Below are 26,498 nucleotides of genomic sequence, written 5' to 3'. Positions count from 1 at the left end.
TTCTGGGTTTTCACTTGTTTTTAAATCTGCTCTCCCAACTCCACTGCAACCTCTACATGACCACCATGTCTATCAGAACCATGTTTACCACATAACAACAGCAAAAGTCGACTTTTTACTAGATATCCACCCTGCTACAATCGGTCACAATATGAGCAAAGACGTAAAATCAGCCAACTGCACAAGCAATGAGTCGAGTCAAGTGAAGTCCCAAAGTTGCCTTTAGAGAACTTTATTTACATCCATATAGAAGCCAGCAAACAACAATGAATCTTGAACATGAAGCAGAAAGTGTTGCTCCGTTGTCACGTCTCTGGTAGAACTGCCGAGTCATGTTTTATTAAAAACAAAACAAAAGAAACCCCAAACAAATAAAAACAGCAACATTTGACGACACGCGTTGTTGTGCCTTCTGGAGACTGTACAATCAGGTTTGCTGCTGTAGCCCGACCCCAAAAAATTAGGTACGAGCATAACCGAGGCTTGTCCGAAGCGGGCCGAGTTTCGAAGCCGCCTTCCCGTGTCTCCTTTTGTCCCGTCCGTCTCATTGTGGTCCACGAATTAAAAAAAATAAAATAAAATTTTAAAAAAAAGCTAAAAAAATATGTTATGTTGCTAATGTCCACTACAGAGGTTTTATTTTGTTAAGAAATAAAAAGGAAACTTCTTTGGAGGAACCCCACACTTTCTCAGCTATTCTTCTCGAAGCATTAAAAAACAGTTTGGAGTCTTTTCTGATCATTCTTTCACAAACAAACAAACAAAAAAGTAGTCGAGTGTCTGGTTTCCACCGTGTACAGTCATGTGTGCATTGATGACGCAGTTCAGTAGATGACTTCGTACACGGTGGCCTTCTTGTCCCCCGAGCCAGTCACGATGAACTGGTCGTCAGGGGAGATGTCACAGCTCAGCACCGACGACGACTCCTTCGACTGAACGAACGTACACACAAAGGAAGTCCGTTTGGAAAGTTCACAATAATACAGTTGGAGTTTGTTTTGAGTCAAGGTTGCGTGAGGCTTACCTGGAATATGCTGGAGCCGTAAGGCGTCCGCCACGCGTTCAGCAGGTTGTCTTTGCCCGTGCTCACAAACCATTTACCTGCAGGGGGAGCGCACGAGCAGAACATTGGAGCAAGTGAGACAAAGAGCGCCAAAGATGAGGTGATGCAATGACAAAAGGTGTACTAGTTTAAGATAGACAGCTTCATAGCGGTTCATAATAAAAAAAAAAAAAATACAAAACAAAAAGAATCAGAAGTTACCGTTCCCGCAACAAAACAATAACTGTGTTAACATTTGACAACAGCATCATTTTGTTATTTTTGGAGTCTATATTTTATGCAATAACGAAATAAAATCACATTTAAGAGAGACTACCATAGACAGCGAATTTCCACATCAACATGAGTTGAGCCTCTTAAGAGGCAACAACCTGACTATAATAAATACGACGAGCACGCATGGATTGAAGGAACGCTTTTTGTAGTCGTCCTTCGGAAACTTCGCGCTTGAAATGTACGTCCCAGCAGTGCTGTCCTTCCCTTTGTTCGAAAGGAAGCACCTTTTCATCCCTCCTTGAGCCTTGATGTTTTTAAGGAAAGGAAGTAGAGTTTTACTCTCTCGTTGCTGTATAATTGTATGATTTTTTTTTTTTTTTTTGCATTTTATTCTCAAAACATGAAATCAGGTTTTCAAGCCAGGATTAAGGTTTTAAACAAGGGTTAGGGTTTCAAATTAAGGTTTTAAGAAGGGATTATAGTTTTAAATAAAAGGGTTTTGGTTTCAAATTAGGGTTTGAAATTAAGAGTTCAAGCAATGGCAAAGTTTTCAAACAAGGGTTAAGATTTCAAGTTTCAATTTAGGGCTTCAAAAAAAGGGTTTTAATTTTGGTTTAGAGTTTCAAGCCTCGATCGGGGTTTCAAATGAAGATTTCAAAGTAGGGTTAGGGCTTCAAATCTTTGTTGTTAGGGTTTCAAATTAGGAGTTCAAGTGAAGATTTCAACCATTTGCTTGGATTTCAAACAAGGGTTAGGAGTTCAAATTAGGGCTTCAAACCTGGGTTATAGTTTCAATCTTTTCCTTGCAATGTACGAGTTCTGATTTTATTTTCAGTATTGTTGTACACTATAAAGAAGAAAACCTCACCGCAGTAGGCGAACTTGAGCGAGAGCACGCAGCTCTCGTGAAGGTGCAGCTGGTACTTGTCGGGCTTGGACACGTGCAGGACTTCCACGTTGCTGCTCTCCATGCCCACCGCCAGCCACTCGCCCGTCGGACAGTAACCCAAGGAGAAGATCTGCCCACGGCGGCAGGGCAAACGTTGGCATTTTCATATGCGGACGGTCCCGTAAAGTCCGCCTGGCGGCGAGCCATCACTGGCGCGCGTACCTGTGAGGTGAAGTCGTGCTGCTGCAGCTGCCGTCCCTCCCTCAGGTCCCAGCAGCGCACCGTGTTGTCCAGTCCGCCCGTCCACAGCTTGGTGCCGTCGTTGGAGATGTCGATGCAGCTCGCTCCGTCCGTGTGGCCCTGGAACTGTCTGAGGCAACAAAAAACACATTCAATATGGAGGACAAAGAACCTCTAGAAGCTTCCAATATTGGTTCTTTTCTTTCCGGTCTTCTGCTTTAGGTTGTCAGGCAAATTATATTTGAAAGCTGCCTGCCTATCACCTACCAAACAGAATTCCTGGCCACATTTAGTCTGCTGCAGTGCATTTGAAAGTTTGGTTCTTTTTCAGCCTTATTCCAATGTTGAATAAAAAAAATTTGGCCTCAAAAATTCTACAACACAATGTACAGTGCATACAATAAAAATATGAAAAAGGCATTTGACATTTTTGCTAATCTATTATTTGAATTTTTTTTATTAGTTTTTTTTTTTTTTATTGTGAAGTAATAACAACAGACAGAAAGAGAAACAAACAAGTTCACATTGATGATGGGAATTTGGGGAATAATATTCGAGCGGGAGAGGCACCAGGCCGTTACAGCAAATAGCGAAAATCTGCAGATAATTGATGCAGTAAGATTATTTTTAACCCCCCACAAAATCTTTAATAAGTGGCGATAAACCGCCAGTAAGTTTCTTTTTGGGGGGTGTTGGTCCCCCCCCCTCCAAAAAAGAAAACAAAAATCTGCAAATAGGTTCCGAATCGCGGGGGTCCACTGTAACAGTAATTATACTCTTGGTAATAAATCGGTATGGGCATTCCAGGGGGGAGTTTGAGGGAAGCCCCCCCCCACCAAAAGGAGTTACTGAGCCACCCTGCGTAACCTTTTTCAGTCCAATCTTTTCATGTTTTAATCTGTTGAAATCTATTAATAAAGTCACTAACAGTGATTTTAAGATGGAATTGGCGCGTGAGTGTCTCAGCGAGAGCTATGGCAGACATCAGCTTGTGGACACCGAAAAGTGCATCGGCGCCTGTGGCCGTACGTATACTGGAAAAACACCTGAAAACGATTGCTTAAAATCTACAACATAAAGCGATTAACCGCAATTTTGAGTAGCATTAGCCCAGATGCCGAGTTCACTGTACTCCGACCAACCTGAGCATGGAGTGATATTATTTATTAGTTAACCCCGTCGTCCAGTCATTGTCTTCTTAAACGACTTCCCCGTGTTCTCCGGAGGCCCCCGGGTGTTACCTGACGAGCGTCTGGTTGTGCAGGTCCCAGACGACGATGTTTCCGTCGCTGCAGCAGGAGAAGCACACCTTGTTGTCGGGCGAGATGGCCAGAGCGTAGCAGGCGGGCGCCGACGACGTCAGCTCGGCTTTGATGCGAGGGGTGGGCGTGGCCAGGTCCCAGATGGACAGCGTGCTGGCCTCGCCGCCCACGATCAGCGTGCGGCCGTCCGACAGCAGCTTGCACGAGCGGATGTAGTTGTCGCGGTTCTGGTTGGACACGCCGTGCAGAGATTGAGATTTTAAATGAAATAAATGACATTTTCAAAGGAACTAAATGATCTATTATTTTAGATTTACAGGGTTTATCCCGGCCCCGCCTGTGTGGAGTTTGCGTGTTCTCCCCGTGCCTGCGTGGGTTTTCTCCGGGCACTCCGCTTTCCTCCCACATCCCCAAAACATTCATGGTAGGTTAATTGACAACTCTAAATTGCCCGTAGGCATGACTGTGAGTGCGAATGGTTGTTTGTTTCTATGTGCCCTGCGATTGGCTGGAAACCGGTTCAGGGTGTACCCCGCCTCCTGCCCGATGACAGCTGGGATAGGCTCCAGCACGCCCGCGACCCATGTTTATGAACATGCTTTTGGACATAATATAGACATATTTTAATACAGTATAACAGACAAAAATACAGTACAAAAAATACATTTTACATTGAATAACTTAATTTTTTTGTATATATTTTTATGTATTCTTTAAAATAAATGACGTAAAAACAACATTATTAACATGATCATAAATCTAATGAACGTTTGTACATGGGTACAAATTATATTGTAAAATAATATGGAAAATGTTTTAAGTATTACAAATGTAAGGAAGAAAATTATTTTCCTTAAATATTATTTTTTTCAACTGATCATATTGTTCGCCTTTTATTTGTAAGAATTATGACTTTGAACATGGTTTCGTTCTCTAGAAGTTACACAGAGAAAAAAAGAGAATTTAAGATTCATATTACAAGTTTATTTCTACTACTTATTTCTACTTTATCGTATTTATAGATATTAAATATCTTTTTTTATGTATTACAAATTGCATATGAAATACAACATAATTACAAATGTAATACAAATGTTGATTATATGTATTATTTTGTATTTCTTTCCATAATTATTCTTCTAAAGATGAATTTATGAACAACGATTTGTATGATGCGGTTATGCCGAGCGGTTCAAGAGGACTGACCAGACAGTCGAGCTGGGCCATGGGACTCTTGCTGCCCGGCTGGCTGATGTCCCAGACCTTGACGCAGCCTTTGCCCCCCGTGTAGACGTGACGCGTGGACGTGCTGATGGTGACGGCGCACACCACCTCGCCGTGGCTCAGGCTGTGGATCTGCCGGGCGTGGCGAGGGATGCCCGGGCCCAGCAGGGCGTCGGGGGGAAAGGGCACCGGCTGCATCTGCCCGTCTGCGCTCACGTGGAACGAGTAAGCCCTGCGCGTGACCGAGTTTGTTTTAAGGCCATATCGCCCAGCCCTACTTGACTTGAGTCATTGCAATTCAGATATTTGGAGGAGTACAGCGAAATGAAAACTTACGGTTTTCCAGAGGCGGCTGACTGCAGGCTGGCGGGCAAGCCGGGCACTCTCATGTGTGTGTGTGGAGACTCATACCCCACCTGTGTATCAAAACACAACACAAAGTGACAGAACAGAAAAAGACTTTCACAAGTGGGGCTGCTGCTTCTGAATAATTCATGCTCGTTTTTTTCTATTTATGTTGGTTAAACACCAAGTGGGTCATATCCAAGGGATTTTTCTTCCTATTCCATTCCAAGTAACTGTCAACAATTGTGTTTGTGGTCACGAGGCAATCAGTACCCAACAAGTAGCTCAGTTTCAAAAAGGTCGGTGACCCCTGCTAGCGCGGGAACACTGTACTGCATTTCGCGTCTGCTAGATCCGAACTCTCCTCTGCTGACTCCGCAAACGGTATTACAGGTGCTCACCACTGGGGAGCGTCCGTATCCCACCGCCGCGGCCGCGGCGGCGGCCGCCGCCGCCGCCGCTCCGTTCATCTGCGGGGAGACCAGGTGGAGGCCGGCGCTGTATGCCGCCGCCCCGGGCAGGTCCCCGTTCGCCCCGGGAGGGGGCAGACCGAAAGCCCCCGGAGGGTACGCTCCCTGCACGACCAGGGGGTTCCTCAGACCAAGAGCTGTGGAAAAGAGCTGCGGTTATCTCACATGATTAAATGATGATGCTCCGGCTTTACACCGAGTGAGGAACAATGCAGCACTAGAACACTAGTGCCCCCTGCTGGACGCTGTAACTCTCTGCAGGGACAGTTGATATCATCAGTTTGTATGTTGGTGCGGGCGCGTCAACTATAAAGTGCTGACAGGACATGACGGGAGGAAAAAGCCACGGACGCCATCGATGAATGTTCAGTCGCTTATTAAAAGGGTCCAGTTGGAGGTGATGCATTCACCCCATGCAACATCGATGTCGTCAAACAGCCAATTATACAGGGCGGGGCCACAAGTAGGCCTTCACCTTTTAGGTTACTTTTTTTTTTTTTTTTTTTTAAAGAAACAGATTCCATGAATAAGGGAAAATCACTTGAGTACAGAAGGAAGGGAGTAGTTTTAAGCAAAGGAAGGAAGGATGCAAAATGAAAATTGTGGCTGAGAGAAGGAAAGAAGAATAAAAAGCAGGACTGAGGTGGAAGGAAGAAAATAAGGGAAGAAGGCAGAAAAGAGGGATATAAAAGCAACGGAGGGAAGGAAGGAGGTCAGGAAAGAAAAGATGCGGGGGGAAAAAAAACATGTAAATTGTTAGCATACTTGCAGCAGCATAATTATTTTTGAACATTTCCAGAAAACAAGAAAAGTCCAGCTGCCCCCTCGATTCGACCGTTGCAGATTACCCTGACCTGGATGACTGACAATCACAATTTTTTTTTTTTAATAGAGATTTTGACAATACTTTAAAAATAGACTTGGCCAATTATGCCATTAAGATAACGAAATATGTGTGTCTGAGGGGAAGGGAAGGAAGAAGGGGAGGTAGGCAAAAAAGAAAAGGTAGGCAGGTTTTGGTGATGAAAGGATGGAAGATGAAAAAAAATAGTCTGAGGGAAGGAAGGAGTTAAGGAAGGAAAGATGAAAAGAAGAGGACACCTACTTTGAGCAACCCCGTATGTTCAATAAATATAGCTCGACTGCGCAAAATTGGAGACATCTGCACTGATATCTATTGACGTCCAATACAAAGAGTTGCAGCCCAAAGATGAGATGATAAAGCTGCAAACAACGATTAACGGGCCTTTGCGCCCCCCTTTCCCCCCCTCCCCTCCCCCATGGTGGGTCTTCAAAACGATCCTCAAACTTTGATGTCATGCTCCACCAACATGAGATACCATAGGCAAAGAAGCTTGGCAGCTGGGGACAAGCAAAAAGTTAGGAGGTGCGCTGCATGGAGGACTCGATGAGAACAGAGCAAGTTTAAAAGAAATCTGGGCATCAGGAGGGGAGTTATTACATGTACAGGGGGTCCTCGGATTACGACCCATTATGGTTCCTATGGTGACAATCTAACCCTAATTTGTACCCCTTTGAGCCTCTTCAGGGCAGGAGCTTCATAACACACCAAAGCTTCGTCTCGTATTTTTTTGTCATCCCCCTGTCCAGTGTATTAAGTTCAATTTTGGTCAAATCTCCAGAACGAAGGAAGGATCTCTGAGCGTGGTGGGGACGAAGGCTTGTGGGGGTCTTACCCAGCGGGTCGACACCGGGTTTGCCAGGGATGGGTCTGAATTGTGGCGGTGCACTGGGTCCAGGGGTATTAGACTCTTGGGACATTGGGGTGCCGGGCTTCATACCTGGAGTACTGGATTTCTCTCTCTGCGGAGGAAGAAAATAAAGCAATAAGATTAAGCTTTGAGCCCCGCTATTGGCTGGCGACTGCTCCAAGGTGTAACCTGTCTTTAACCAAAATAAGGGAACCCTCAATTTTTGTAGAAAATCAACAACAACCTATTTGCTGAAAAACACATGGCTTGCTATGAGATTTTTGGAGAAATATGTAGACTGACAAGACAAAAGTTGAAGTTAAAAATTAAAAAACAACAACATGCCAACAGTCAAATATGGTGGTGGAAGTCTGACGGTCTGGGGCTGCCCTGCCACATCCGGAACTGGACAACTTTGTTTGGAGTACCAAAGTCAAATTCTGGCCTTAAATCCAACCGAGATGTTGTGTTGAGACCTTAAACGGGCAGTTTACATTTGATGTCAGTTGTGCCTCCTTGAGTAGCACAACCAGTTATTAGGTTCAAGGAGAATTTTTCAAAAAAGGGCTTGATACTGTAGGTTTGGGATTTTTTCCCCCCCCCCCCTTTGATAAATAAAATACACATTTAGAAACTGCATTTCATATTTACCTGGTTTGTCTGAGATTCAAATTGGCTCATCTTTTTCATGAATTTAGGATCTGTGTGTCACTAACACCCGCGAATAGCGAGGGTTTATAGGCGAGAGATAATCCATCCAATTCTAACGGTACCTGCGTAGACTCCTTGCCACGCGACGGTGACGTGGCGCTGCTGGAGGACGCCAGCGAGGTGGGGCTGGCCTGTGGAGGGCCTTCCTTGCGAGAGGGCGGCATCTTGTCCAGGCCGTTTTCCCTGGATGAGTAGGACTGCACGCTACGGGGCGACGACGGGTCCTGGTTTGTCAGACAGCAGAGACGTCAAACACAATAGTGGAGAGACTACAGTGCCGCATTGTAAAAAGAAATATGGCACATTTTAGGCTTGATTAGAAGTACCAGTAGTGCACAGACATTAATGCAAATTTTCACCTTACTATAAACATGTAGTTGTCCTACTAGTATGCCAAAGTTGTCCGAACAAAGAACAAAGAGCGTACTAGTAACATTGATCTTAAGACGGATAACAAGGATACAGAATAAATGCTCAAAGGCTTTCAATGGTTAATGGAGCTTTACTTTTTTGACTCCATACTCTTGTCCATTTATTGGAACCAAAATATTAGACACCACTTTCAGTATGATGCAATACAGATTCACAAATGCACAGGGGCAAAATAATGTACATATTGTTAAATTAATATTTTTCTGACAGTGTCATTTAAACATGGTAATATCTGTTGTGAGATTGTGCAGGTGCACCAAATGTTCTGTCCAGAGTCCTGCTTGAGACCTTCACGTCATAAAAACTGTAAACTACCGACAACCGTGAAGTCAAATGTACAAACCTCGTCAACCACCAAGTTATCGTCGCTTTTATCTGCATCGCTGCCCTGAGAGAGGAAAGAAAGTACATGAAGAAATGAGCTGGAATTAGTTCAATGATAATAATTCTCTTCTTTTATACAAAGGGCCACACACGTGTACAACAAGCAAAAAGAAACGAACATTCCCTTTTTCTTTTTTTCTCTCAGGTGCTAAAAATGACACTTTGTATTGTTTAAACTGTTGGTCACCTTGCATGTGGACAACAAAAATAGCTCATAAAAACTAAGAGCTGTAGTCTAGCCATTTGCCATGATTTATAATAAGGAAAAGCTTAAGCATGTCGAATAGGACAGCGTATTATGGAATCAGCTGAATTTTTGTCCTGTTCATTGTATTCTTCAGGTAATATACCGTTAGTGGTACCGAGCCTTAAAATTAACAAGAAATTGAAGAAACAATGGTGTTCTAAATTTTTTTTTTTTTTTTTTACATGATTGCATGTATAGATTGTCAGGAAAAAAAAAGGAAAACAAATGCAGCTTAAATCGTATTCCTGTAATTGCAGTTGTATAAATAGTTTATATTTAATTTATATTTAATATATATATATTATATATATATATTACATATATATATTTAATTTATATTTATATATATATATATATATATATATATATATATATTAAATATAGTTTAATATGTATTCAGTTTAAATGTGATTAATTACAAAGCCCCTTGAATCAAGTCCCACCACTAAAAGGTCATTCCAACTTGAAGTGAGTGAAAAAGGCCCGCTCACATAGTCCGTCATGAACTCCTTCTCGTCAGCTTTCCTCTTCTTGCCGTTGCTGAGGTAGTCTGCAGGGCGACCTTTGTCCCCATTGGACAGAGAGCTCTGCGGGAGAGATGGAGGGGCGGAAGGAAAGAAAGGGCGCGATAGAGGACAGGAAGTAAGGAGACGATGAGGTGAGAGTGAATGTAATGAACCTTTTAAAAGACTTCAGACACCCACACAAAAATAACCCCACAAATATATCACGTGGCATCACATACTCATTAATCTCTTCTTTTCCCACAGTTTTTGCTATTCTGAGCTGACCAAACATTGTTTAAATGCCTTAAATAACTCAACTCTAGCCAACAGCGCATTTCAAAAGGGACACAGTATGGAAAATTCACTCTTAATGGCTCATAAACAAATAGTTGGGTCTCTGGAGTGTCTGTCCGCCCATCAAGTGTGAAATGAAACATCAAAGTCAATCTTTTGTTGCAGCATCTTGCTATATCGGAAAATGTGTCGTACCCAACATTGGGAGCTAATTTACATAGTAATCGCCACGTCATGTCATTTGTGAGTTTCTCCACAAATGACATGACGAGCCACAGCCACTTTTAAGAAGACAGCCATTGTCTGGCTGTCTGAGGCACTATCATAGAAAAACACCAACATCCCCCATAGATGCCACACCACTGCTGTCATGCCAAAGCCCAAAGGTAAGCAGAGCTGCACTGGGTTTTGCTGGATGCACAGATTAGTGCTGTGACCGTGCACCACATACACACACTGTAGTGTGTAAGTGGTGCCTCCATGAGTAAAAATGATATTGTCTCTATTCTTAACCCTGCTGCCTCCGGTTGTCATGGTAACAAAAGCTGGACTCACCATTGGTCTAGCAGGATATGGGGCGGGGTATATAGTCACTCACTTGTATGCGGGTATGCCGCTAAAAGTGGGTTAACTTGAGCAAGACAAAAAAAGATTATCGTCTAAAGTGACCTATTATCCTGAATACTTGGGGTATTTTAATGAAAAAAACTTTACAGACACGTTAACACTTCTGGGAACGGTTTTAAACTGAAAATAAAATTTTAAAAAATAAATGTTTGGGCATGTAAATCATCTAAGCGTCCTACTTTTTATCAGTAATTAAAGTACAAAGTGCAACAAGTTTTGAAAACATCTGCAAACAGGAGGATAATGTCCTTTTCTTGAGGTGTATTCCATTTCTTCAAATATTTCTTTGCAATAGAAACTACTACTGTAGTGTATAGCTACAGTATATTCTATTATCAATTCCGAGTACTCACTGGTCCTGCTTCCCGGTCTGTTTCCAGGCAGAGGTGGTGATGGTTCATGTGACAGCCACAAAAAAAAAAAAAAAAAAAAAAATGGACAAAAAGAAAGAAATATTCTCCATTAGACAATATTCCTCTACATGCTCATGCAGCTTTGCCAAGATATACTGCATAACTTTCAAGTCTTCACTCATTATTGCAGCAGTCATACATAAGACGTTTGATCCAGCTCTGACCTTGTGGAGCCAAGTCATTTAAGCTTCATCACCGAGATCTACGGCGAGTCATCAAACTTCGCCTCCATGTTACGACCACACACACACTGACCAAAATCTAACGTTTTTTGCAATTTAAAGGGGTTCGCTCCTGATATCGGCTTAAAATGTCTAATATTACATCTGCTGAGTTCTTCATTGCATTTCGTCATCAATTTTTTGTTTATTATGTGTATGTATAATACTGCCCCGTGGTTGGCTAAGGGTACACACACGAAAAGGATCAGCTCAATGTCTATTGAATTAAAGCAAAAAACTGTTTCATTCTTTACATTATATCGGAATTTGTAACAACTACATTCTCCCACAGTACGTTACTATGGAGTGCGAGTTATCTAAAAAACGCTTTTTAGGGGCTGGAATAGTTTAATGGCATTTCCGATCACGTCATTGAGAAACAATTTGAAGCGATTCGCATTACGATCGTGGTCACGTAATAATATAAACGCAAATAAATCAAGGTGCCACTTTCATTCATTCATGTTAAATGCTGCGTTCGTTTACCTCTGTGATGCTCGGCGGCTGCAGCGGCGGCGGCCTCCAGGTGAGCCCTCTCGTCTTTGGCGGCCAGCTGGGCCCCCAGAGCCCCCGACAGGGCCAGCAGCCCGGAGCCCCCGCCCAGCGCCAGGCCCGGGTGATGCAAGTCCCGACGGGTGCGGGCCCACCAGCAGACCCTGTGCGTGCTGCGAGAGGTGTTGCGCTTGAAGCTGCTGCTACGGGGGGGGTGGGAGGCATGAGAGGGGGAAAGACACGGGTGACTTATTGGCGCTGAGAGGGGGAGGAAGTGCAGAGCAGGAAAGCAGGAAGTGCAGCGGGAGAAATGCAGAGGTCAGGGCAGTGGGCCTAACAGGAATCATATTTGCTTGTTAAATGTGTATGGGGCAATTTAAAGTGCAACCATACCAAACTAAGACAGTCAATTGGTGTGGAATCGGCCTAAAAGGGTGCCTCGTTAATATATATATTATTTTTTTATTATTTTTTTAATGTAGAGGAAAAAGAAGGGAAAAATAAACAGGAGGATAAGGTACACACACTATGAGGCAGAGGGGGGAGCCCACGTACCCCTATGGAAGCATTTAACTCCCCCATGGTCACCTGTTTGGCGCGCTCCATAGCTTGGACCACCTGTTGCTGGTGCTGCGGGGAAGAAAAAGGCAGAGGTCACTCAGAGGACACGCTGTGCTCGCTTTCATTAATATTAATTGTGGGGAAAGTGGATTGATTAGCATGAAAACCTATTCAGCATGTATGAACGAATGTGACCAGTTGGCCATCGTAGGAAACTAAGTGTGCTTCCGAGGTCTCAGTGTGTCGTGTGTGCAGTTGTGTTCTTGTCTTGAATTCTTTGTGTGCCACAACCCTTGACATTTACACCTTTACTGTGCCTACATTTGTCTTTTCTTGGACATTTTTGCTGGGAAAAAGCTTAGATGAGCTCTTTTTGCCCTATTAGATACTGTGTGAATGTTTTTGTCTCTCTATCTTTGGGTGGCACAGCCCTTGGCATTTACACCTTTATAGTGACGACATTCGTCTTTGCCTATACCTTCTGGCCTTGTAAAATGTTTGGGTGAGCTTCTTTCACCTTACTGGACCGTGCGCGCGTAAGTTTTTTCCTCTCTACCTTTGAGAGTCACAGTCCTTGACGTCTACTCTTATCTTTGCGTGGACAGTTTGGCTGGGAAAATGATTGGATGAGCTCTTTGCGCCCTATTTGACTGTGTGTGTGCTTGTCTTTAATCTTTGTGTGGCGCAGCCCTCGGCATTTATACCGTACATTTATTGTGTGGAAATGTATCTTTGCGTGGACATTTTGGCTGGAAAACTGCTACAGGACAGAGACTTTTCACCCCGTCAGACAGTGTGTGTTTCTGTCTTTGTGTGGCACAATCCTTTCCATTTACACATCAATCGTGTTGGCATTGGTCTTTGCTTGGAAATTTTGGCTCAAAAAACACTTTGGTGAGCTTCTATTAGACTGTGTGTGTGTGTGTGTGTGTGTGTGTCCCACCTCCTGTGACAGGAATGGGATGAGTTGAGCACAGATCACGTTCAGCCGTTTGGCAATCTCCGTCTGAAAGCGGGGAGGAAAAAGATATTTGATGAAAAAACGCACACTTTTTACTCACGGATAGATGCAAAAAGACACACCCACATACACCCAGCAATGCATGCACGCTGTCGCATTGACCTGCTTCTCCCTCGGACCCGTGTGGTAAATATTTCAACCGCTTACATCTGGCCCATGCAAATGGAACCTTTGCCAGAGAGTTGGAGTAAAATATTCATGGTGAGCATCTGCTGTGGCCGCAGCCAGTCAGCCAGCCCGCCCGCCCACACACACAAACTTACACACATTCAGACAATCACAGTGTGGGGGCGTGTGTGTTGCCGTGAGAAAAAGATTCTCGATCTTTGTGTGTGTGTGCACTCCTCAGACGTCTGCATACGTGTTCACATTCTGCAGGCTCGTGTGTGTTTTTCACGCTGGGGGTCAATGACTCTTACTGAGGGTGTGTGACTGTGCATGCGAGTCTAACTGCTCTACTAAACAGAAGACTTCTTCCAACTCCTCCCTTCCCTTTCTCCATCTCAATAGGTGTATGTTTATGCAACAACAGCCTAGTTTGTTATATATATATATATATATATATATATATATATATATATGTATACTTTTTTTTTTGCAGTGTTGACGATACGCGGAGAATTCCAGCAGCAATATCGATATTTGAGGGTGTACCTACACTGTAACATCAGAGATATGATACAGCAGCATACAAAAAAAATGCAGGTATTTACTAAAAGAAGCGTTGGTTTCCTATTGGGATGCAATGATATGCCATTAAAACAATATTTGCTCACAAAACAAACTAATTTTGTCAATGAAAATATGATACTTGACCCCAAAGAGAGCATATAATGGAGACATTTTTTTTTTTTTTAATATTTTGCAAGAGATGTTAGTTTCCGACAGAAATGTATATTTATGTCATTGACGTAATATATTTGTGGCATGTATGTGCAGTTTAGACTTTTTAATGTGATTAATTTTACTGCTCTCCATGTATTGGCAACACTATGCATCTGAACAAAAATATTTTAAAAATAATTAAAAATGAATAAATGAATTGGCAGCCCCGCTCCGCACATTGGACAAAAATAGGCAGTCATGCTTTGAGATACGAGGTCAATTTGTTCCATGACCACGCTTGTAACTTAAAACACTCATCTTTCCCCACTGAAATGAATGTAAATTCCATTAATCAATTCCAGCCTTTTGAATAAGAAAAATTGTACTCTATAATATTGTATTTCATAAAATCAAAGCAATGACAATTAAATAGGACTTTTTTGCAATTCCATTGTGCTGCTCCTTCTGATGTGCACGCCTTGGCCACATGGCGGCCGTATAATACAGAAATAAAGATATTCCGTACACGAAGGCTGTCTCACTTCCTCAGTAACGCCTAGATCAGACGACAGGATTTTAGCCCGATATTGGCCCGATTAGCTATCGTGAGCGATTTCCCAGATCGGGCCCGACATATTTTGTTCGGAACGACAAAACTTCTCGCAGTGTGACAAAATCCACATCAGACGATTTGGCCCTATGATGCCAAAACGAAAAGGCGAGCAAGTTTGATATTTTTGGATATCTCAGACAGCGCACCTCGACGTCGACCAATAGGATTGCGTATTGTGACGGGCGCATCGCCTGCCGTGCTTGCCACAGTCAACATACAGTACTTGGTCGCTGTTGTCAACATTTATTCACACGCATGAACCAATGTCTACCGAACCTTTGAAGCATGATTCCACTGAGCGCTGGCTTGTTTACATACAAACCTTAGTGCCAGCACTAGCTTGCTGAGCTACGTAATATTATGTTGCCTGCTTGCGAGCCATGTCGTATTAAAAGTACAAGAACATCCCTCAAGCTCTGCTCAAGACAACCCACTCCCGAGCACCAGTGACGACACCACGCTTTTCCCCCCAACACAACACATTGGCGCAATCCATTGTTGTTACTGTTGCCCTGGTAACGGGTGTATCTGGTCAATGTGTGTTTACACAGTGTTGCCACTGTCTGACCGAGATACGGTAAGATTATGGCATACGTATAAGATTTTATGGCAGTAGTCTGACATAGTGCAGTCGTGAAAGACCAAATTTCTCTCCGTAGTCTGATCCTGGCATAAGCCGCAGTAATATTAGTCGTTCCTCACAGAACAATATATGCCTGTGAGGATGGTTATGTTACCTGTCGGCATTTGTTGCTACACCATTTGTGTTTTAAATACACAAAGTGTAATTCTCTTTGTTTTATGTTTAGTTTGATGGTACACTTCAGCTGTTAGCGGCGTTCAACAACTTGAAGCGTCATTTTTAAAAAAATAATTATTTTTCACTATCTGCCAAACCGGTGCTTGCAGTGAACAGTTGAGTTTACTGTCACAATACAGCGCTCCCATCTCAAAACTTGGCTTGCAAATCAAAACATTTTTTTAAATTTAATTTAAATTGTTTAATTTGTGGCGGCACGGTGCCCGACTGGTTAGAGCATCTGCCTCACAGTTCTGAGGACCGGGGTTCAATCCCCAGCCCCGCCTGTGTGGAGTTTGCATGTTCTCCCCGTGCCTGCGTGGGTTTTCTCCGGGCACTCCGGTTTCCTCCCACATCCCAAAAACATGCATGGTAGGTTAATTGACAACTCTAAATTGCCTGTAGGTGTGAATGTGAGTGTGAATGGTTGTTTGTTTGTGTGTGCCCTGCGATTGGCTGGCAACCAGTTCAGGGTGTACACCGCCTCCTGCCCGATGATAGCTGGGATAGGCTCCAGCACGCCGTCGACCCTAGTGAGGAGAAGCGGCTCAGAAAATGGATGGATGGATGGATGGATGTTGTTGTTGTTCTTTTAATGACTAGAATAAATAAGATTTTCCATGACATTGTAATTCAGATGCGCCTGTATAGTGCGATATTCGCGTTAATAAGAACACATTGGAAGGAAGACTGCCATTCCCAGTACTAGTTCTTAGACTCCAAAAACACTGTTGCTGTAGAAACAAGCAAACAACTCTCTTTAATCTGCTTTTGGTTAAAAATAGTCTTGTGAAAAACGAGCCCTCTGTTTATTCCAAGTCTGCCTCCTTCCATTCCTCCCTTGCCGATATTATTGATTAGTGTTACAGGCTTCGGCGCGCACATGCAAGCACGCACGTGCATACGCAAACACACACACATTTAACATCAAGGCCATTAGGGCCCGTAATGATATGCATGCAGAGATCATGACAACATCATTATGGCTGCAGGCTGTTTGTCTAGTTGACAGCCAGCCTGTGCTGAGGTGTGTGTGTGTTAATGCATGTGTCCACACACACAAGCACACACAACCCCATTCCCTCCTAAGTGATTTATTGACACCGGACTGAACTTCCACCCCCTCCTTTCTTCTTCCTCCACTCCTTCGCTCCCTCTCTCTGTCATTCCTCTTGCTTGCCCACATACCCCCGCACCATCCTCCTCCCAATCCATCAGCCCCACCATCCCTCGGCCCCGCCTGCCCAGGGGAGACACAATGATTTCTTGTTAGAGAACTCCAACTACTAAATGACATCTTCAGGCGGGAGGAGAGCGGGAGGAAAGGAGAAGAGCGACTGAGAGAGAGAGGGGATAAAGAGAGGGGAGGACAGACGGGGAAGAAGAGGTGGGGGGGGGGGGTGATGAAACGGGAGAGGAGAGGATTGGGTGGCGAGAAAGTGCGACAATGAGGCGAGGATGTGGGACGAAAGTGGGGGAGGAAAATCGACATTGCGGTGAAGAGTGCGTGGGGTGGTTCTGTGACATGTCAGAAGTGAAACGATTGAGATGGTGAAATGAACGGCGGGAGAACAAGAGAAAGAGGAGACAGCAGGAAGGCAGTGACCTGATTTAAAGTGAAATCTAGCATGGACTTTATATGTCTGAGGAAGAGGAAGCAATGTGAAGATGAAGAGAAAATCAAAATAGTGAGATGCAGAATGCAGAAGAAATTCAAAATTAAAAGTGAAGGGGGTAAAAACAAAAATCAGAAAATGAAATGAGTCGTGACAGACAGTACCGATAATGATAAGAGAGATCTTTCTCATCTAGTGGAGGAATGAACTCGGCATGGGGATCCTATTAAACGCCTCTGTTGATATTTGAGGAAGGACTGACATTACAGTGAGAGGGAAAGAAAGCCAGGGAGGGAAAAGAGAGGGACAGAAAGATAAACTGGAAAGATGATGAATAAATGTCACAGCTTGCTCACCTGTTTGTGCATTTCGATGTTAAGACCGTAGGACATCTCGTAATACTGCAACACACACAAAACAACAATAATAATAAACATATTGTTACATTAATACCACTATTATTTTTAATGGTAGAACTGTTGCTTTATTTATGGGGCACCCAGACAATTGAATGTTGCATGAAAACACTTGTATACAGTAAATGCACTATTGTTCTAAAGTTTGGGGGTCACTTGGAAATCTTCTTAGTTTTGAAAGAAAATTGTAACATTAACAATGTCAAGACTGTATTTTCTTCCCTGGAAAAAACTGACTTTCATTTAAAAAAAGGAGGACATTTGCAGGTGACCCCGACACTCGTGAACGACCGTCTTTTTCCTTCATGTTGTTTTATAATGGCCTGGAATGAATCAATACATTCGACTAGAGTAATTAGTAGGAACGAGAAATGCATGGTTACGGATGACCATATCCCGATTAGGCACCCTCAACTTGTTTATGATGCTATGTATAGGTGTAAAAAGTGGATATAGAGACAACACCCCTGTTCAAATCCCAGGTTTTTGCCCCATAAAAAGATAATTAAAAAATAAAAACCTGTACAAGTCAATGGATTTTATAATTAATCTTGTTGAGAGGAGAAGTTAAAATAAACATGACGGTGTGGCTGCATAAGTGTGTACACCCTCTTATAACTGGGGATGTGGCGGTGTTCAGATTTAACCATATATCATATTCAAACTTATATTAAACGGAGTCAGCAGACACCTGCCTCTGTTTAAAGTTCCTGATTAACCCCAAATCAATTTCAGGTCAGATAAGGCTTTTTTTGACCTTTTCTTTGTTCAACGGTTCTTAATTTGCTCCACCGAGACCAAGGTCCCAGATCCAGTTGAAGAAATACGGACAAGCATGATGGTGCTGTAACCATTCTTGACTGGAAGTATGGTGTTCTTTTGGTGAGGAGCGGTGTTGTGTTTGCTCCAAACATACCTTTTGGAATTGGACCACAACACATTTTCCCAAACTTTATTGATTTTGTTACAGTCAACAAGCATTCACACTCATGGTTGATTTTACAATGCATGATGATAATCTTGTGTTTGATCTCATTAGGTGGTGCAGGGTTAACTAATGACGTGACTACAGTGAGTATACAGTGAGATAATGGGGGTGGGGCGGGGGGAAGAAATAAGAAAAAAACAAAATTAAAAATAAAAAAGCTGGTGGCAAAACATTTCAAAGACTGATCTAAAAAAAAATTTTCGCCCACAATATTTGCTTCGTTTTTTTTTTTAATAAAGATAAAAGCAGATAAGAATTAACCTTGGGCACTGAAAGTCATCAGCGGGTGTCTGGGAGGCCTCAAATTGAGCAGCGGCGAGGAAGGAATATTGTCGGACTGCTGCAATAATCACGTCTAATTTGAGCTATTTGAACCTTTTGACTCCAAAGAGGAGCTGTGAGGCGCACAGGAGAGCGAGAGGCGCGCCAATGAGAAATGACAGGCAGGTGGCACTCCTCTCTGTGTCATGCTCTCTCGCTGGACGGAAAAAGGAAAGTGTTTTAAAGTCGGATGCCTCGCAAAGTGACAGGCTGACATTTGCTTTTCAGAGAGGAGATTGGCAAATTGGAGCGCCAGAACATTCTGGCTGTATGAGAGGAGAGGAGCTGGGCATGGGGTTGCCTCTCTACAGACATCTTTCTTGGCACAGTGTGAGTGTGTGTGTGCACATGCAGGTGTCTATGTGTATGTGTTGCTGTTTGTCTGTGCTTCCATAAAAGATGCCTTTCCTGGCAGCTGGCAGCTCCACTTGACAGTTGGTGTGCCAAGTTTCTCCTGTTGCTTAGCAACACTCAAACTCCCCCCACATCAGCCGCTAGGAGAGGAGACCTCGCCTACCCATCAACCCCCCCCTCCCCTTTTTCTTAGCGAGAGCCAGAACTTCAACCCCCATCCCCTCCACCCACACACACACAGACACACAATTCCCAGCTCAGTGCCAGGGATGCCACATAGCGTTTTTTTTGGCAGGGCCCGAGTGGGTTCTTGGCAGCCAGTGCTGGTTCAGCTGTGGTGGCGAGGGGTTCAGATGGCAGGCAGAATTCCCGCTGACTGAACGGACCCAAATATTCACAGAACGTTACCCTAATGGTACGGTCGCAGCGCAGCCAAGTGCAGACACACTAACCTCAAAACTGTGCGCGCCTCATTAGTTTCAACATTTCCATACTTTCGTAGTTCTTTGACCATTTGTGGCTGTGATCTCACTTATCAGATCCAGAAACGAGCCAAGCACTCATTTTCTCCTCAGTTGCTTCAAGGTGTGATTCAAGGTGTGATTCATCTTCAATCAATTTTCTCGGATCGAATAGTCAATTTTTATTAAGCCAATGTGAACGTTGAGCGATTCTGTTGTCAAGCCAAAATTCCCAAAGAAAGGAATAAACTGAGGAATACGGACTATCAGTCCAGTCTATCATTTCCATGATAGACTGGACTATCATGGAAATGAGTGTCTCCCAAGCTTTACTGAGCACATATTTTACATTCGAACGATCTCATGGCACACCCTCAATTTACTCACAAATGGACTTACGCAGTGTGAAAGTTGGGCCTATTTATTGAAACATAAAGCTATTTTTCTGTTGTATGAACGCCAACAGGCAGATACACAGGTTCATTGTACCTTCTGCTATCGAATGAAAGAGCATTTCATTGTTCTGGCTGTCACTATATGTCACTGACATAGACAGATAAAGATGCTTTTTTTTTTTTTCCCAAACGTAAATCGTAATTTTCAGACCAGTTAAGTGAAACTGGCACATTGCTTGGGAATCTCTGATGTAAAAATACCACAAAGTGGTGAGCAGCATAAGGCTGACATCACCGCAATCAAGATTGGTCCCTTTCTAAGTGTTGTGATCGGACCATTTCACACAATTTCACAAGCGCGTTGAAAAGAGATAAAGTAGGTAATTAACTGAATTGGAATGCTTTGGCGCATAGTTTATAATGACTTTAATTGAGAGACAAATTGGTGTCTTTTTAAAAAACCCACTCAACTAAAAATTCTACAACCCCAATTCCAATGAAGTTGGGACATTGTGTTAAACATAAATAAAAACCGAATACAATAATTTGCAAATCATGTTCAACCTATATTTAACTGAATACACTACAAAGATGAGATATTTAATGGTCAAACTGGGCAGCACGATGCCCGACTGGTTAGAGCGTCTGCCTCACAGTTCTGAGGTCCTGGGTTCAATCCCCGGCACCGCCTGTGTGGAGTTTGCATGTTCTCCCCGTGCCCGCGTGGGTTTTCTCTGGGCACTTCGGTTTCCTCCCACATCCCAAAAACATGCATGGTAGGTGAATTGAACAACTCTAAATTGCCCGTAGGTGTGAATGTGAGTGCAAATGGTTGTTTGTTTATATGTGCCCTGCGATTGGCTGGCAACCATTTCAGGGTGTACCCCGCCTCCTGCCCGATGACAGCTGGGATAGGCTCCAGCACGCCCGCGACCCTAGTGAGGAGAAGCGGCTCAGAAAATGGATGGATGGATGGATGTTCAAACTGATAAACTTGATTGTTTTTAGCAAATAATCATTAACTTAGAATTTTATGGCTGCAACACGTTCCAAAAAAGCTGGGACAGAAAGTTGAGGAATGCTCATCAAACACCTGTTTGGAACATCCCACAGGTGAACAGGTGGGTGCCATGATTGGGTATAAAAGGAGCTTCTCTGAATTGCTCAGTTATTCACAAGCAAAGATGGGGCGAGGTTCACCTCTTTGTAAACATGTACGTGAGAAAACAGTCAAACAGTTTAAGGAGAAACGCCGCCGGCTTCTCTGGGTCCGAGCTCATCTAAGCTGGACTGATGCAAAGTGGAAAAGTGTTCTGTGGGCTGACAAGTCCACATTTCAAATTGTTTTTGGAAATTGTGGATGTCGTGTCCTCCGGACCAAAGAGGAGAAGAACCATCCAGACTGTTATGGACGCAAAGTTCAAAAGCCAGCATCTGTGATGGTATGGGGCTGTTAGTGCCAATGGCATGGGTAACTTACACATCTGTGAAGGCTCCATTAATGCTGAAAGGTACATACAGGTGTTGGAGAAACATATGCTGCCATCCAAGCAATGTCGTTTTCATGGACGCCCCTGCTTATTTCAGCAAGACAATGACGAACCACATTCTGCACGTGTTACAGCATGGCTTTGTTGTAAAAGAGTGCGGGTACTAGACTGGCCTGCCTGCAGTCCAGACCCGTCTCCCAGTGAAAATGCGTGGCACATTATGAAGCGTCAAATACGACAACGGAGACAGCTGCTGAAGCTGTACATCAAGCAAGAATGGTAAAGAATTCCACCTACAAAGCTTCAACAATTAGTGTCCTCAGTTCCCAAAGGTTTATTGAATGTTGTTAAAAGAAAAGGTGATGTAACACAGTGGAAAACATGACCCTGTCCCAGCTTTTTTGGAACGTGTTGTAGCCATAAAATTCTAAGTTAATGGTTATTTGCTACAAACAATAAAGTTTATTAGTTTGAACATTAAATATCTTGTCTTTGTAGTGTATTCAATTAAATATAGGTCAAACTTGATTTGCAAATCATTGTATTCTGTTTTTATTTATGTTTAACACAACTTCCCAACTTCATTGGAATTGGGGTTGTAGTTGAACACAAAGGGAAATCTGGAGGAGTGCGTTTGATGAAGCTGGGCAAACGCTTATTGCATACCAGCCTTTAGAAAGGTTCTAAACGCCGGCAGCAGAAATGCGCAGTTTATTTAGCCCAGAAGTCCACGACACAGACGTACACCCATTTAAGTGCCGTTTACTCCCTGATGGAAAGTGTGTGTGTGTGTGTGTGTGTGTGTGTGTGTGTGTGTGTGTGTGTGTGCGCACAAGTGAGTGTGGTCTTGCAAGTGGTTTCTGGTGGGTGTTTAGCAGCTGTTAGATGAAAAGGACTCAGACGACTTGGCTCACCATAACGTAGTGTCTCTGGATCTCAGTCTTCTCGGTGGCCAGTTTCTCACATTCCAGCTTCAAACTACAACGAGAGGAAACGATAGGGGTGAGAGGGGGAAGCAGCTGTCAACGTCTACAAGTTTGGATTTTACTCTGAGTAATATTTTTTTTTTAAATGCATCTCAGTTGGCAGCAAAAGTCGCTCTCACCAGTTCATCGTGTAGCACAAACACTGAGGGGATAGTTTGGGGGTTAAGGACGAGGTGATAACAGGCCATTAGCACCTCGCAGCAGAGAAAAACTAGACGAGTCACATTTAGATCCTGACATCCACGCAAGGATGGAGGATCTTCTTTTTTGGTTCTAAGTGACCTATTTGTTTTCAAATCCTGGTTTTTCTTTGCCAATGCCAACAATATCATTGCCACTACTGTGTGTCTGTACTCATCTATATGTATCGTACACATATCCAGCATCGTCAATGTGGAAGTCACCTCGCACCTGAAAAAAAAAACTATATACATGCTAATGGTAATGCTAATTAGCACCAATGTTACATTAAATTAGAAACCTTTGAACAACACAAACTGAGCAGCCCAGAGTGTTATATATTTTACTTATCTTTTTGTATGCTAACTATTAATGAGGACACGGGAAACAATTGTACGACTGCGTATAATGTATCGCTCTTCAGAATGCAATGGTTGCACCTCGCAACGGATTACATTGCAGGGAGGGTGTGTGTGCTCCGGCTATGAAGGGACAAACTTGAGCTGTACACAACAATATATTTCGTGCTTAGCACTCCAATATAAAATGATAGAATGCATATCAAATTTAAACAATGTATTTGTAAAACAACAGACTGATGAAAAACAAATGACTAGTGTTAGGAATGTGCTGATGGCTATACAGTACACACTACAGTATAACTGGGCATGAGAAGAAATTATTTTAACTTGAAATCTGGCAGGACTATTAAACTGCTCAATACACAGTATAATACAGGTAAACTTCACACAAATTACTCAGTATAGATCTGTGCTTGCCAACGCGTTTTTTTTTTTTTTTTTTTTTAACTCAAGGGATTATAAACTGTCCGGACAATAAATAAGAGAGGTTTGATGTTGGTTTGATGTTTTACTGTAGTTTATTCATATCGCAACTTCCTAAATATCATCCGATTAAAAAAAGAACAAAAAAATAAAAAATGTTGTCCAACATCGTGCAACTCTAGTACTTGAAATGCACGGATACTACGACACCAATATCACTTTACAATCTTAAATACCTTCGAGAGAGAAACAGCCCTTTAACGTAAACTGATATTATGCTTTGCTTGGGCAGTGACTAAGGCTGCCGTCCGACCTTTCCCTAAAAAATAAAGTATTTTTATTCTATACTTTTTTTTCTTGTAAGCCTATTTACTATCATAGCATATACAGCATTTTTCTTCCCATGTGTGACTAATAATCCTTTGTACAAACTAGCCGATGTCAGATACTGTAATTTAGACAATATACAATACCACCCTCTAAAAAGGCTACAAATATACTCACGTCTCTAATTACTACTCTTCTGCTGAATGTGTGCCCCTGAATGGATAACACACACACACAAATACACACACACACCACAGATGAGGCGGCCAAACACCTCTCCCATGTGTGCCATATCTCTGTGAGTCGGTCTTACCACACGGCCCAACAGGTCCCTCCTGTCCCCTAAAATTGGATAATGCTTTTGGCCGGATTTGCAAAAGGACATACTCACGTTATTCTCTCCTGTGGATGTGTAACAAGTGCACGTACACACACATCCCTTGCACCTCATGTAGCAAAGTGCAACCTCCCTCCCTCCGTCCCCAGAGAGGCAGTATCTTGGGTCCGTTTACGCTGATTTGTTTGCAGGCAGCAAATAGATTGATAGGGGGAGAAGGGGTGGGTAGTGTGAATGTGTGCTTTTGTGTGCGCACGCACGTGTGTTGATGATGTGTGTCTTGTGGGTGAGTTGCGTGGCGGAGGAAAATTAGAATATGATTAATACGGCAACATTACCCCCACGGCCGCAACAGGTAATAACAGCCCCCATCAGCTCCCTTTTCACGCACACACGCACATAATTGACTCATTTATCATTGCCAGCACGTGGAGGAGAAGGGGAACAAGGGAAGTGAGCGAGTGAAGCGGCAGAAGAAAGAAGAGGCGGTGGCATTCAAAAGGTGGAGGGGAGTAAGGATTAAACCCCTCCCACTCCACCCCCATCACCTTATAGATTTTATTACAGTGCAATTGCCTCTCAGCTCAAGTGTCCAGTGTGTGTGTGTGTGTGTGTGTGTGTGTGTACCAGCTACCTCATCCTCTTGTGTTGGATGCGTTATAAAAATCAGTAAAGTTATTGCTTTGACTGAGAAAAATAACCTCAGAAGGTTTGACGACTTTGATGACCAGTATAGACCAACATGTACCGACTGGACTGTAACTATCACTTCATGTGTAGAAAATCCTTAAAATCAAAAGGACTCCTACTTTGACAAAGATTTTAAACGCCTGCATGAAATATTTACTGACATGGCGGACCTGGTTCAAACCATAAACTGTAAAATGACAGACTCGTTTGATGCTTTTCTCAATTGACCGACAATGACAAATACAGAGGCTACTTTAATCAAAGTTAAGACAGCACATTCATCAAATATGACTACTCTGAGCCAGTGCTTTGGACTCAATATCACAATCACATTTAAAGCTATAATCTTTTCCGACGCCCCCGAGACTAGAATTCAGCATTACAGCAAAGCCTTTGTCGCTTCGATATGACGCAGGCTAAATTCTTGTCCGGCCTCCTCCTCCTTCCAACCCCACGGTTTCCCCTCTCTCTCTGACTCAGTCAACCTGTGCGCTGTCCATATATGGGCTTGCCTGTTCGTAGGTAAAATACATAATTTCCGCTACGTCATGAGCGCCACCAAGTGATCCGGTGTGGGAATGTATAGGATAGTCACTAATTATACAAAATTAGTGAAAAATATAGCAAGATGTGTCAGAAGCTGATAGGCTTAATTAGCATTCTGTCATCTACTCTTATAGTGGCTTGGGTAAAAAAGTATTTTTTTTAAACAAAAAATAGTTGTGGATTATATCTTTTAGAGACAGTTTGAGAATATTATTTGATTAACACATAATCTGCATATTCACGGTTCACTATTCACCTATTTGAATTTTTTTCCCCCTGTGGAACCTATCCTCAGCTAGTCACAGAAAAACTAGCCTGCCGGTGTCTTTTTCTTCTTCTGTAATACCTAAAGTTGCCACAAGATGGTGCCAGAGCCATTGCGAATAGGAATGAAGTTGGTGTCAAAGAAGTATTGTTGAAGTAATACATCTTGATAAAAACTAACATCTTTGCATGCCAAGTCTTTGTATGTAGCATCTTACAAGCAGCAGAATTTATTCACAATTAGCAAAATCCACCATCCTTTATTTTACACACAGGCACTTGTCCTCATTGGGTGAAGCGGAGCAAATTCCAGCTGGACTTTGGACCAGAAGTGGGGTAACACCCTGGACTGGTCGCCAAATCAATCTCATGGTTCGTAGACGAGCATTCACACTCACATTTCAACCTACGGACATTGTAGCCTACAATGAACCCAACGTGCACATTTTTGGAATGTGGGAGGACGACAGCGTGCCCGCAGAAAACCCACACCGAGATTCAAACCTGTGAAGCAGACGCGCTAACTGTAGTAGTACACCCTCAAAAATTAAACATTGATTTAAGATTACTCTTTTTCGGAAACAATGTGGCATTTTTAAGACTGTTGAAGGGCAGATTAAAGGATAGTGTGTAACTTTTAAGGATAATTAAGGCATTAATTTTCTAAAATCCTATTTACGACTTTAAGGACCTCCAGACACCCTGAATGGTGTACTGCGCACTTGAATAACATTGTTATGTTCAAATGACTTTACTATTCATTTGCTACAAGTAC

The 26,498-nt window shown here is 42.9% G+C and overlaps 1 protein-coding gene across 1 annotated transcript in view; it reads right to left on the bottom strand.

Annotated features, from left to right (window-relative positions):
- Positions 1-216: 216 nt before the first annotated feature.
- The window catches only part of tle2a (TLE family member 2, transcriptional corepressor a), a 49,660-nt gene continuing 23,378 nt past the window's right edge, over positions 217-26,498 (bottom strand). Inside the window, 19 exon segments of the mRNA XM_061683588.1 lie at positions 217-932; positions 1,025-1,101; positions 2,148-2,298; positions 2,391-2,538; positions 3,650-3,897; positions 4,877-5,126; positions 5,231-5,310; positions 5,641-5,846; positions 7,407-7,533; positions 8,195-8,356; positions 8,908-8,952; positions 9,687-9,782; positions 10,976-10,992; positions 11,743-11,867; positions 11,869-11,951; positions 12,304-12,378; positions 13,253-13,315; positions 17,540-17,584; positions 22,523-22,586. Of these exon segments, the coding sequence (XP_061539572.1) occupies positions 825-932; positions 1,025-1,101; positions 2,148-2,298; positions 2,391-2,538; positions 3,650-3,897; positions 4,877-5,126; positions 5,231-5,310; positions 5,641-5,846; positions 7,407-7,533; positions 8,195-8,356; positions 8,908-8,952; positions 9,687-9,782; positions 10,976-10,992; positions 11,743-11,867; positions 11,869-11,951; positions 12,304-12,378; positions 13,253-13,315; positions 17,540-17,584; positions 22,523-22,586 (2,170 nt within the window). The 3' untranslated portion in view covers positions 217-824.

Source organism: Phycodurus eques, chromosome 8 (assembly GCF_024500275.1).
Source record: "Phycodurus eques isolate BA_2022a chromosome 8, UOR_Pequ_1.1, whole genome shotgun sequence".
NCBI lineage: Eukaryota > Metazoa > Chordata > Actinopteri > Syngnathiformes > Syngnathidae > Phycodurus > Phycodurus eques.
This window is presented reverse-complemented; position numbering and strand designations above follow the sequence as displayed.